Below are 14,584 nucleotides of genomic sequence, written 5' to 3' on the forward strand. Positions count from 1 at the left end.
CGGTATTTTAACACTGCCATTCAGTTTGAAACCTGGGAGCTTTTCATAAATAGCGTATTCTGTGAATGTCCACATTCAGATCATTGCTTTACACTGAGACAGGAGCGAGATTCAGAGCATGGCCCAGGACGTAGTAAGCAGTCCAGTGATCGCTGATCATGATCTGTAGAATGCCGCATGTTCAGCCCTTAATAGTTAAATTCTGACACGACGAATTCTTCCACTACCAGAATTCGAATAGAAATCGCCGCTACAAACACCCACATAGATGTCACGACTAAGTCCTCATGTCCACAGGCCTTAATCACTGTGCAGCATACAGAGGTAAAGCGCATAGCGCTTCTGCGAAAATCATCAAAAAACGGTCCAACGCCTAAATATAGAAGTATGAATGTTGCTAGTCCATGATATTTCTCATCTGTTCTTGTTTTTTTTCTGCAATGTCAGGGTCGGTCCTTATTTGTTCGTACAGATATGTCTGAAACCGTCGAATGAAAACGAGACACCATCAAGAACTATACCTGAAAATCAGATATGGGATGGTAAATACTGTCTAGTTGTACCATTGGGAGGGAAACCAATGCATATTCCATGTAGCAAAACTATAGATAATATCTGAAGAAAGGTACCGCTAGCAGTCAGGGTCTATTCCCTCCTGTAGCTCCTCGTTAGTGATAGTGATGTTAAAAAATTTGACTGTACAGCTGTACAGCGGAACTCTGAATGTCCTAGAAATATTTCGAATGCCATTTACAGTAACGCCTCTTTCCCGCACGTATAAGACTACTGAGAGAAATATTTATAAGGTTTCAGAGAGAAACACAAACATTCGTTATATACTTCAAACCTGTGGCTTTTTTACTTACGAGGAGAGGTCCCCAGGGGTGGGATAGTTTTTGAAACCATATGTACAGTGACGTACGTTAGCTTCCCAGGTGTCTCACCTGCATCCATTCACCCTGGTTGGGCCCCGGTTTGCGAGTAATAGACCAAAAAAATTTCGTAATTTTCGTTATATTCTGTAGCTTTAAAACTGGCAGTTTCAAATACGCCTATAAATGGGGTTGTAGCGTAGTTGTTAGCGTGTCAGATTGGTTAATGGAAGATAGGGGGTTCGAATCTCTGTAGATATATTCAGTTCTGTTCTTAATTACTTTCATCTTTTTTTATTCAGTTAACTGGTTTAAATGTATTTTTAATTTCTAACCCGTTATCACGTAATTTCAATTATCATATAAACATTTGCTCTTATTTTTTCTTCTTACCATTTTTATCAAATTTGGAGTCGTTGTGCGTGTGATTTTAATAATTTTTTGAATTACTTCCGCCATAATTTTTCCGCTTAATCATATATTTCCGTTCATGTTATTGGATTCATTATTTGTATTCCTCATGTTGCGAATTTATTTGTAATTCGTTCTTTCGTTAAAATTTCATCCGCGTTATTTTCTCCTTAGTGCAACAGGAATTTCTGTTTTAAATGTATTTATGGCGATTATATTTTTAAAAAATTACATCTTGTGCGTAATAAAAATATATTTTTGACTCCATTAGATAGTCGGTACAGATTATTTCATCTTTTAACAGATAGATCGGTATTTTCAAACGTTTAAATATAAAAGCGTTTGAAATTTTTAAAACATTCATTTAAACCAATTACGTGCAAAAGAATAGTGATCAAAGACATTTCGATAAGAATTTAAAAATAAAAAATTTGAAGGAACTGAGAAGATTAGAACAAACAAAGTGTTGCACGCTATGTTCATATGCTAACCACTTCGCTACAATGCCACTCAATGAGATTGTCAAAGGGCTCTAGAATATCACGCAAAATTAGGAAATTTTGTTTCGTCGATTAGTCGCTATCGTGAGCCCATCAGTGTGAGTGGCTACTTAGTGAGATACCTGGTATTCTAACCAGCATCACCGTACAGATGATTTCAGAAAGTCGATTCCACCCACTGGAGATCCCTCCTTGTTAAGACTTCGTTTGAACAATCCTATGAAGAGGACTTCTCGCACTGCATTATGCTGACCGAAGGAAATTGTAATAGGCGTTCCTTGCCTACACAACTTGATACAGCTGTACATATTGTTTCGGAAACTGTTGACTTCTAAGACATGTAACCCTTCGGCGACATCAAATTTTTCACGTTGCTAGACTCAATTACGGTATATTACATTTAACTAGGGATCTGTTTACGTATTTCAAACTTCAATTACATTTGGATTCTATACTAAGGTTGTTTTTTTTTTTTTCGAACGTCTTGTTAGTCAAATCTTGATTATACCTTTCCTCTGTAAATACTGCCATTTATTCCGCCGCAGCTTGTTTACGCGCCGCTGGTTCGCGGGCGTGACGCTAGATGTCGGGCCGCCCTACCTCCTGCTGCTCTTCCCCTCCCCCGCCACTCGCCCGCGGTGTCTACCGACCACTCCACTCCGCCGCTGTGCTTCGCCAGGTTTCTCGACTGTTTGGTGCGTTTGATTACTTGATGTTCCACGGCTAAAGCGTGAGCAACTGTGTACTGTGTGGATTATGAACCGCCGCCCGAGTCCCCGTCTGCTCAGCTGTCGTGGTATGGTGTTTTTCGCGCTGCTGCTTCTGTAGTGCTATCGGCTTTTTCCACGGCGGGGGTAGTGAAGCATTTCGTGAGAAAGATGGTGAAGAGGTGAGTGCTCCCAGCCGTCATGTTTTGTTTTTCGCGCTTGGCTGTTTTTAATGACTGCCAAGAGACGGCCTACGTGCAGCTGACAGTGGCATAATATGGCACAGTTATTGTTTTTTCCCCTCTATGTATTGTACAAAACTAGTTGAATTTTTGAGTGTTTTTACAAATAATAATACAGTAATATAGTCGTCACCCGACAGTGTATTTTTGTTTTTGTTTATTACAATTATCGGTATATATACTTCGATTCTAATTGAACATTAGATTTCGTCAGGCTGCTGCATGTCTTGCTGTTGCACAAAATTTCTTGTGCGTTTTGTGACAACGGTACAATGCGCCAGAGAAAATCTGAAGTAAATGGAATGTTTTATTTCGAAATAGTTTTATTGGTTGCGCCTATTGACAGCGAACATTGTATTGTTGACATTTTTAAACAGTAATTTACCACAGTCCCTAAAATGATACCTTAACGTAATTTTAAATGTCGCTCTTCAAATCTTAAAATTTGGTGCAAGTGTACTTCAGGTGGAGCAACTTTCATTGTTGCTCATTGCACGAAATCTGGTTCTAGTACAAATTAAGCTTCCGCGGATGAAAAAGAAGCGGTTAGTGGGGATGCTAATTTGTAGTACTTAATATCTCTAGTATCATAAGGGTCTGCTTCATTCTTCTAGCGTCTGTTCTGCACTTCTGTTTCAGCAGATACGTAACTATGGAATCAAGTGTGAATACAAAATGTAAAACATGTTAATGTGCCGCATATTGTCAGTAGCGAACAGATGTTTGTGTTCTTCATTATCGGTAAAAGTACCTTTAGCTTCATATGTGGATAGTTACCCTTTATTGGTAACATCTGTTTAGTAAAATTTAGTGCTTAATGTAACATAATTGTTAATTATTCGTACGTCATGGTTTCTCGCATAAATTTATGTACCTTACTGGCCCGTAATCTTAGTTCTGTAATGATAGTCTGCTTCTGTAGCTATAGCATTTCACTGGATGACTTCACCAAGCGCGTTCTGCAGGCAATAGCTTCGTCGTAAAGAACGTTTCGAAAGCGGAATTCCCTAAGTCCGCCACGCCCACGTATAAGCTACAAACGAGTCATTCGGAGCACTTCTTGGACTGGTTTGTAGTTTAGTATTAACATACAACATGTAAAACAACGTCGTCGTGTGATGCGTGCTCGGTAAGCGCAGCAGCGTCCTCGGAGCGCAAGCTTTTGGCTAGCGGTTGTGGGATCAGCTGTTGACTCCCACGCGCGGTTTCAACGGCCGCCGCCGACCCCGTTATCCCAGACAGCGGCTCTGAATCTGCCGCTGCTTCCGGTAGCTGTCCTGCCTGCCAAGTCATGCCTCGGAAGTCGCGCGCGGCACGTCATTTAAAGCGCTTCAGTCAGCTGGGTGACTCATGAGACTGCTTCGCTACACAAGCCGACTGAAGGATCTCTTGTACTGCGCGTTTAAGATTTTCGTTACAGATTTCTTCCAGTAGTACTTCATGACGGCATCAAATTATCCTATCAAAACAGTAAAAGGTTTCGCATATTGATACGTTGCGCATTTTCCAAATTATTTAGCATTGATGTTTGCTAGTCAGGTCGTTGCTCGCGCAAAAACAACCACTTGCACGCGTTAAAATGCGGTAACGCCTAGACACCTGTGGGACCATGAGTCAACACTTGTTCAAATACTCATTGCCGGTTAAACGTGCTTTTGTCGAAAGTTATAAATTTAAGCTAGGTGAGCAAAAGCTGTTGAGGAAACTAAATGAATAAACGTTTGGTGACATTGTCTTGAGCAGACTGCTTGAATTTGCGCACACGTCGACCTGATTGGCTAACTTTAATGCTAAATAACTCGGAAACTGCACAATGTATCATTTTTTTCTTAACAATTGTTTCTCAGCACAACCACCATTGCAATGCTTTATAGTATTTACTGACTGTCTGTGATTATCCTGTATGTAACGTAAGTGGCTTTACGCTCTGATTACATTGACTTGGTAGCTTAACGTTTCTACAGCACTAAGATCATAGACCTAATATGAGACATAAATTTCCACTTAATACGGCTACTCATTCCTGAGAAAAATAGTTTTCAACACACAACTAAATGATCCCATAAGGGTTACGTTTTTACCGATTGAAGTACGGAACCCCACTCTTGAGTCCTGCCAAGTGTCTTAATTGTGATGTAGTTCAACACAGCACAATTAGTGGAATCTCATAACGGCTCGAGCTAGCTATGAATGCTTGCGTAAGATACTAACGTGTAACGTCGGGTGTTCGATCACGTCAGTCCTTCCTGTGCTCACCGGCCGGAAGCGACCAGCTGTGTTCGCTTAATCGATTTCTTAGCAGCTAGTGACATCAGTACCTGATTCCATAGCAATTACCAGATCGAATACGTGCAACGTCTTGGCCGTACTTTCGCATAACACTAAAACATTTTCTATTTCAGCCCTACCACTGTGGAACAAACTACCTGCAAATCTGTGTCTTACTCCAGACAACTCTTCATTCAAGAGGAGATAAATGCTTTCTGTTACCACCGACGTAGCTTCCCTCTTGGCGTATTCCTGCCGTTTTTCTTCTTTCCAACAGCTAGTATCTGTCACGATATCAACACTGTCCATGCATTTCTCATTCCTATTTGTTTTCTTCCATTTCATTTTCTTATCTTGCCATATCGCTTCTCGCTCTTCGTCTGACAAACTACTACTCCTTTTACTTCCATACATTACATCATGGAAGCTATTCCCCTTTCTTAACTCGTGTCCTATCAGTCTGACACTACTTATAGTTACCATAAATTCCTTCTTCGCCGATGCATTTTATAACACCTCTTACGCACACGATTTTGAAGGATTAAAAAAATCTGAAAATCGCGGCGTAATGGCTAGAGCACCATCCTTGATGAAAAATTTAGACAGGATTGACGCAGGTAAGTTGCACCATCATATTTCCTTCCTGAAGACCGTAGGTTATTTTTCATTGTGATGCCGGTTGATTAATGATGCAGTATTAGAGTTATTTAACAGGTTTCTTTGGGGAGAGAGTTGACTGGCTGTCTGGATATTCGCAACAGCTTTCGGTTGTTGAGCGGCGTCGGGCGGTAACGATGGTTCCAGACAGTGGCAGTCCACATAGCGTGGGCTGTAGGTCCAGTGTCATATACGCGACAGCTCTATCTGAAGCTCGAGAACGAAATTCACAAGTTAACCTCTTGACAGTTACACCACTTAACCTCGTCACTTACACGCAGGACGTCTGTTAGTACTTCGCCAGCTCGGAATCGTCGTTTGTGATTTTTCTCTCGCCCAAGGCTCACGTGTAACTTGGTGATTACGACCTTGTTTGATCTACTCTTCCCCAGTTACGTAGCAACCGCGTTGCCCGATAATACTGATTCAGTTTTTCAGTAATATTATGTGTTTCCAATACCCATTCAGATAAGTTTTTTACAGTGGTGCTGCTTGCTCACTTTCTTCCCGACTGAGATTTGCCTTACGTGGTCTGTTGAACGAACATGGATTTCTCCTTTGTAATAAAAAAAAAACTGCGGAATTGTACAGATCATAACCTGAAATATTCTCTACACTACACACCACTACAGTACAACATAGAAACAATATATTTGTACACATTTCGGCCCTCGTTGAACCTAGGAATGAAAACCAGTTGGGAAAAATTCACTGTTTCGCTTCTTGCCCAATGATTTTAAAGCTGTTTTGATCACATCCACGAAGAAACGGTATGGGAATGCTGTAGTTAGCAACGTGCGCCGTTCCGTGAAGATTGGATAACGGAGAAAAGAACATGCAGATAAACCGCGAAGCGGCCGGCCGACATCACCTGTCACGTACGCCGACCTAAGAGGTACTGATAAAGTGACTGTGGAGACAAACAGGTTAAAAGTTCACAATCAACAGCGAAACGAACACACTTAAGAAAAGTCAGGAGGAAATAAGAAAGAAGAGACCACTTAAAGGTCGTACTCTCAAGCTTCATCACAGTAATAAGTGTCCCCACACCTCATTCTTTCACAACCCAAGAGATTGTAATAATGAGCTGCTCAGTGATGCCTCATGCACCCTACAACGCTGATTTGGTCCCTTTTCACTTCTACCTGTTTGGACCTATGCGAGACAACCCACATGGTTACAGATTCGGTGACTTGTATGAGGCTAAAATAGCCTTAAAATAGTGAGCAAGAGGTGAAACCCAGAATTTTTACAAACCAGTTTCGAAGCCTGTGTTCAATGATGGTGCAAATGTTTACAAGTGCATGGTGACTATGTTGAGCAGTAGGATTGTGTAGAGGACAAATGGCTCTGAGCTCTATGGGACTTAACTGCTGAGGTCATCAGTCCCATAGAACTTAGAACTACTTAAACCTAAATAACCTAAGGATATCACACACTATTATGCCCGAGGCATCTCCCTCCGCACCCATCTGTGTCCTCATACCCCTCTGACTTCGAGCTTTGTTTATTCTTATTGCAAACGAAACTTTGATTGGGAGCTGAATTCGCTTAAAATGAATGGTAAGTCAGTTGGGGTCGTATGTGTAGGAGGTATGAGACGCATCTCTCCAGCTGCTGCAGCTGTGAGGATCGTAGCCTCAATGACATTATTTCGCATAGTTTTAACCTGAGATTCGGTAAGATTACAAAGTTACTGAAGATTTATTCCATAGTAGTATTTTGATCAAGAACCAATAAACCATAAATACAGCTTTCCTGTTTTTCTGTAAAAATGACTGCGAAGAAGAAAACAAGACAGAACGCTGCTGTGTATACAGTTTCTGTACGAATATGTAGAAGAATATATGTGGGAGAAACAATTTGTCTAATGGTTTACATTCTCCCCCCCCCCCCCCCCCCATCGTATTTGAAACGTTTTGCGCGAGGTAATCGAAACCGCACATTTTCACGGCACAGCACAGCATTTTCTTTCTTACAGTCAGTAAAAAATTGAAGTAAATCGATCAAAAACTTTCCGAGATCGTTTCAAAAAATTTTTCGCCTTTATCTGTAACACACCTATTTATATATTTCAAAAACACACAGGATATGTCCGTCCTTAAATTCATTACAGTATCGTATAAAGTTTGAAGTAAATCAATCAAGTACTTTTCTCAAGTACTTTTTTGGTAACAACGTTGAACAACTTGGCTTTATACAGTAGTAAAGATTATTATTGACACAGGAGGCATTACTTTGTGATCCACTGTTGTTGTTTGTAAAGAAGTTCGTAACAAATCGGACTTTTTTTTCTGCGTTATCATTGTGGTTGGCTCGCATTTTAGCTTTCATGTTTCTTGCGAAACGTAGTGTGATTATTATTCTCTCGTAAACTATACAATCGCCATTTTTCTCTCGCCTGAGCTTTCTGACACACCGCCCCCCCCCCCCCCCCCCCTCCTCTGTCGACGCTTCCAGTGCAGAACACATTCGAATGTTAGAAGTACTCGTTTGAGACACCGGTGGAGGTGTGAAACATTGAACTGACACCTTACAACTGCTTGCATCAGATTGTAGCACAAGGGCGTTCTTTACGGAGCACGGTTAGACCTATCGTACCGTAACGCGTCACACCTAATTTAGAGTGAATAAGTTTCACAACTTAGCCGTGTAAGGTTCTAAACTGAATTACGCTTTCGGTGATGTAGGGTATGTGCAAGAAGTAGCTTTCAGTTTTAATAATTTGTAGAATACACTTCAGTGTCTTCAAATGGAAACGATAACTAATTTTAGGCATACGAAATGGGATAAGCAACACTACGTGAAATTACCGCAGAAATTAATGTGAGACGTACGACGAACTTATCCGTTAGAACAATGAGGCAAAATTTGTCTTTAATGGGCTATCACGGCAGCAGATGACCGAAACGACTGCCTTTGCTAACAGCCCCACATCGCTTGCGGCTGCTTTCCTGGGTTCGTGACCACGTCCTGGTCAGATTAGTCCCGATTTCAGGTGGTTAAAGCTGATGGTAGGGTTTGGGTGAGGCGCAGACCCCACGAAGCCGTTAAGACAAGTAGTGAAGGAGGCACTGTGCATCTGGTGGTGACTCCGTAATGGTTTGCGCTGTTTACGTGGAGGATCCTCTGGTCCAGTGAACCAGTCATTGACTGGAAATGGTTATTTTCGGCTACTTGGAGACCATTTGCAGCCATTCCACGATGGTATTTGTATGGATGCCAGTGCTCTGTGTCACCGGCTTGAAGGACACTCTGGACAATTCGAACGAATGATTTGACCACCCAGATCGCCCGACATGAATCACATCGAACATTTGCGGGGCATAATCGAGAGGTCAGTTTGTTCACAAAATCCTGCACCGACAACACTTCCGCAATTATGGGCGGCTGGAGAGGCAGCACGGCTCAGTATTTCTGCAGGGAACTTCCAGCGATTTGGCGAGTCCATGCCACATAGTTGCTGCACAGTGCCGGGTGAAAATGTCACCTCAGTGTAAAATCGGATATTTAATTATTTAAAATTATGTTGTTAGGAAAGTATTTGTTTTCGTCAGCGTAGTCTCTCAAAGGTTTTTGCACAAGAATAGGTCGTTTATAGATATGCGTTTTGAACTGTCTCCTTCACTTACTATACTTCTAAAGCGACATAGATCAATAGAAGACATCAAAACCCCGCACGGCCAACGTCTATCTCGATTTAGGTTTCCGTGATGTTCCTAAATCGTTTAAGGCGATTTACGGCGAATGTTTCCTTTGAAAGGAAACTGTAGATTTCCTTCCTCTGCCCGAGCTTGTGGTTCGTCTCTAATGACTTCGTCGTCGGTCGGACGTTAAATCCTATTTTTCCTTACTTTTTTTTGTAACACTAATCTTCGAACTTCATCTTTGTATTGTTCACTAGTAAAAACGAAAAGCGTTTTTCACATGCTTCAGCTTGACTGGCGAAGACAAATGACCGTGATGGCTCGGCGATTAAGACAGTAGCAAGAGCATCTTGTTCCTGTGGTGCGTCGTTAAATGCCCTCACCACGACAAGAGACAATACGTTTTAAGTAACTCATTGTTATCAACGTGGAGTTACAAAATATAACACAGTTTCAAACTCTCTTTCATTTATTTCATTTTTTGACGCTGTATTTTGAGGGAAGTAATACATAAAGACAACTCCACTGAAGTCACAAATTACGGTCATGTACGTTGTTTGTTCTTACTGTTCTAGATTTGATAATGAAAAGAAATGAATAAAGATTAAGACAGCTACTCGTCACATCAGGAAAAGCATTTCTTTATTAATACGCACAACTGGATGTTACTTTTCAGAACGGAGATGTAGTACGTACTCGCAGTTGATACTGAAATTAATTCTGATTTCGTATTAAGAGTAATAACATACAATAATATTGAAGTTAAAACAAAAGCCAACAAATCTGCCTACATCTAACTTAGCCCTTGACGGTACAAAGCCCGGATCCAAAAGGTGAATGAAAACTAGGTACTTCATTTGATCTCGACTAGTCTTCTGCCGTACGTCCGTTCGCGCGGATGATTCCGTTCCACGTGAGACGACACCGTGCTGATATGGCCGGCGTCAAAGGTTTAACTTCGTGTAATATAAAGATTAAAATTTGAATCGCTATTTTAGCAGGATAGCAGGTGACCCGAACGGTGCATCTATGATGTGCTCTGCAGTTAGGGAATGGATGTATACAGGAGCGTACCCAGGGTTGTACCTCGAAAATGGGGGAGGGGGGGGGGGGAAATGCGAAATAATATTGACAGTTCAATAGAAATTTTTATTCGGTACGTTACAAGTTTCGCTTTTCTTCAAACTGGCACGGAAATGGTATTGCCTGTGTCGCGGGACGGGTGAGGACATAAGGTTACAGCGGTCAAAAGCACGCAGCAGACATTACTTTGTACACGTGCGGCTATGTAAATGATTAGAGAACACTTCTGTAATTAGTTCAGCGTTATTAATGGGCCTAGTAGGGTATATGAGGAACATGAACAGCGTCAGATACAGAGTGATCACTGTGGAGGACACGGGGTATTCCTGTGAGACAAAACCTGACGTCGTTGGAAAAGGGGCCTCATTATGGATCTCCATTTGGGGGGCTGGCCGAACACAAGGAGTATCCATACCTGTGGAGCATTCAGTTTTTGCACTGCATGGGGACGAGAGGACAGGCGTATCTTTCAACAAGATACCAGTTACTTGCCTGACTACCACAGGGAGGATTGCACCAAACACATCGTAGCGCCGGCCATCCGAGCACAAGTAATAGACTCCATGCAACATTGTGTTATTCCGCACCATTGCTCGAAAACTGGTAGCAGCTGGACTAGGGAATTACCGTCCCATGCGTAGGTGGCCATTAACACAACACACACGGCTATATTTGGAGTGGTGCCATGATAGGGAAGCATGGACTGCTGATGAATGGTGTCACATTGTGTTCAGCAGTGGTTTGTTGATTTGGGGAAGGGGACCAAATAGCGAGGTCATCGGTCCCATCGGATTAGGGAAGGATGGAGAAGGAAGTCGGCCGTGCCGTTTCAAAGGAACCATCCCGGCTTTTGCCTGAAGCGAATTATGGTAATCACGGAAAACCTAAATCGGGAGGACTGGACGCGGTTTCAAAAGTCGCCCTCCCGAATGTGAGTCCAGTGTGCTAACCACTGCCCCGCCTCGCTCGGTTTTCAGCGATTAAATGCGGTTTTGCACTACCCAGATGACTATCGTCGGCGAGTATGGCGGTGACCTTTGGAGAGATCCCAATCTTCCACTCGTTTTGGAGACACACGCCAGTGGTGTGGGAAGCCACTGGTTATGACTTCAGATCGCAGCTGGTAGTTACGAAGAGAACTCTGATGACAGAACTGGATACTGCGTTCTCTTGTGTTGTTTCAAGTGACAGTATTGTGATGCAATTTTTCAGCAGGGCAGTGCTCCTTCACACATGGCACGTGTGTCTACGAACAATCTGCGTGACATTCAGTTACTTCCGTGGCCAATAAGATCCCCAGATATGTCCCCGATAGATGATGCGTGGGACAGACTAGGACGCTAATTCCATCCCAGGGTATCATGGACCAATTAAAACAGTTGTGGGCCAGCCTGCCTGAGAAGTTGAAACGGCTTTGACAGCTTTCCCAACCGTTTCTGTGCATGTATCCAGGCTAGAGGGGGTGCAACGTCGTACTGATATGTGGGCTCAAACTGTCAAGATATTTGTAAATTTTACTTAATGTTTGTAGTCGCCGAAATTACATCACATACCCTCTCAGCCCGAGAATTTTCATTTCGGTTCTTCCGGGAAGTCGGTGATTCACTTTTTTGCCTGCGTGAGCCCCCTAAGTTGGACCATGTGCATGATTTTCTGTGTGTGCATTACTAGAGGAGCATAGTGGATGCAGTCTTAAGACAAAACCAGTCATCTGGTGACTGCACGTGATGACTGGGTGTTGTGTGCTGTCCTTAGGTTAGTTAGGTTTAAGTAGTTCTAAGTTCTAGGGGACTGATGACCATGGATGTTAAGTCCCATAGTGCTCAGAGCCATTTGAACCATTTTTTTTTGGTGACTGCAAGTACTTGGACAATGGACTTTATTTCCGGTCATTACTTAAGCAGTTGTGATTTAACATTCTGCCGTTTACCGAGGGGTAACAAACTGATTCTGTGAAGTTGCGACTGATCATTCTAGATTCTTTTGTTTTTATTCCTCTCATAGTCCCGCAGGAAGTAGGTCAGTTGAGCTTGGCTCCTGATTTGTGCCGTTATGTCTGTGCCATATGCAGCGGCCGGCCACTGACTAATGGGGGTGCGCCGCCCTGCTGGAACTAGGCCAGTAGTCGTCTCGAAATGAATGGCTCTCCCGCGTAATCTGGAGGAAGCTCGGATCTCGTCTTCGTATGCTAAGCAGTTGTCAGCCTCTTCTGCCACAAGGCTAGACACGACCTCAAACCAAGGTGAATTTTGTAAAAGTGTGTGTTTGCACACATTTTGTGTCGTCGAGTATACACGAAGGAAAAACTTAACAAATAATTGAAGCACTTAGGGGTTTAGGGGCTGCTTATCCCTGTACATATAAAAGGAAATGTACTGACTGACTGATAAACGCCCAGGACAGACCACTAAGGATAGAAATTCGAAGATTGGAGAGGGTCTGGGTCTTGTACTGGAGGCAACGTTTAAGAAGGGATTGTTCGAAATTTCACTCCTAAGAGGATGAAATAGGGGATGAAATGCCTTGTAGGATATTTGTCGCTGGCAATTTTGAAGCTAGAACTGAGAAAGTTGGTGTTCGGTTACTCGGTCAGAAATAAAAAAAATTCTTGTTTCAGAATTTTTGGGAAGTCAAGCACTACTGGGCTAAAATAGTGAAAGATTTTTAAAAATAAATCTTTATTAAAATACTATTGAAGCAGTTTTAGGGCTACATTTATGAAAACTGATAATTGACTTCTCCGTTAGCAATAAAAAGTGTTTCGGTAGTTTTGAAAACAGTTCCTTCTATTAAAACATTTTTAAAGCTAAATCTGTAAAAACTGGTATTTGCCCTCTAAAGAACTATGTCGGGGGATGTAAGTTTCTGAGGAAATATTACCACATGAACTCAAAAGGCAGTATTAACAATAACCACAGACTCCAGCGGTCAGAATTGCTCTTTGGTCGGAAGTACACTCGGAAAAGACAGTACTTCCACGACCGTAAGTAGTGTGAAAAGTTCATATGATGTTACAATTTGTGAATATAAAAATTCGGTCAAAGAAAAACAAAAAATAATAAACTGTGCAGATCATACAGTCTACACGAACTAAACGACGGGCGCTAAGCTACTACATTATGTTCTTGGTTTGAGGACCATAAAAATCTAGGTCACCTTGGCGATTTTGGTCTATTTCACGATATGTCTGATTTTGTTAAAATGATGATTTCTTTGCCATAATTACTAAACCAAAATCATTGAAACAAATGCTCTTTGCTGGTCATATGATTTGGTTGACATCTGCACTAACTGATCAGTAATTTGTTGCTATGGCCCACCGCTAAATTTTAAACGACTATTAACTTTATTGTAAAAAATCTTTTGCAACAGAAAAAATAGGACATCAGAAAAAGTGAAATACTTCTTCGGCATATACATATGAAGTAACAAATACATCGGTAAGTCGCTCTATTTTCGCTAGAGAAATTCTGATCTTTCATATTTTCAGAAATATCTTATTGTTGGCAAACCTTCGCCGATACAACTATTGGTACGTCGAGCGCCTTGCACTGAGGAGAATTTACAGTTCACTTAAACTTTAAAACGGTTTTCTGTCACTTTTTTAAGAAACTTGAAAGGGAATCTACTTATGGCGCATTGAAGAAAAGCAAAATGCATTTGCTGGCAGTACAATCGCTAAAGACTTATTTGGCAATTTAGTATTTATTCTAAAATTGCATTTGAACTATGCATTGTCGGACCACTACCTTCAGGGGTGTAAATATGTGTCTTATGTAAATTATACTGGAGCTGCTAACAGTGGATGGAAAAATTTCTGGCTAGGCCGTGCTTTTTTTTTTAAAAAAAAAAGAAAAAGCATTGCCGCTGTTGGAATAGAAGTAACGCACTGCTGTTGAAGCGGCGAGCGCGGCGCGCTCGGCTTGCTCTTTGTGCCCTTTTAACGCGACGTGCTGATACGAGGCTGGCGACGCGTTTTTCGCCTGACGACCGCATCGATCTCTCCGGCATGACGCCCACAGCGCCGACTGCGTCATCGCTCCATGCCGTCGCTGCCGCGTATATCCTATAGCTGTCGTGCGCATGCGCGCCACGCTTCACTAATAGCGTCGTCTGGCGGTTGCCGACTGTCGGTCAGCTGCACAGGCTTTTTCTCTCCAATACACTCCCAGTACTACAGACATGATTCGCACAACC

The 14,584-nt window shown here is 42.1% G+C and overlaps 1 protein-coding gene across 2 annotated transcripts in view; it reads left to right on the forward strand.

Moving 5' to 3' along the window:
- The window catches only part of LOC126259689 (protein pellino), a 497,766-nt gene that overhangs the window by 89,269 nt on the left and 393,913 nt on the right, over positions 1-14,584 (forward strand). Inside the window, exon 1 of one of the 2 annotated variants that reach the window (XM_049956649.1) lies at positions 2,438-2,672. The exons of the other annotated variant lie outside the window; for it this stretch is intronic. Coding sequence (XP_049812606.1) covers positions 2,662-2,672 — 11 coding nt within the window. The 5' untranslated portion in view covers positions 2,438-2,661. Of the gene's footprint in view, positions 1-2,437; positions 2,673-14,584 lie in introns of those variants that run through there. 2 annotated transcript variants of the gene reach the window in all.

This window comes from Schistocerca nitens, chromosome 5 (assembly GCF_023898315.1).
Source record: "Schistocerca nitens isolate TAMUIC-IGC-003100 chromosome 5, iqSchNite1.1, whole genome shotgun sequence".
NCBI classification, from domain to species: domain Eukaryota; kingdom Metazoa; phylum Arthropoda; class Insecta; order Orthoptera; family Acrididae; genus Schistocerca; species Schistocerca nitens.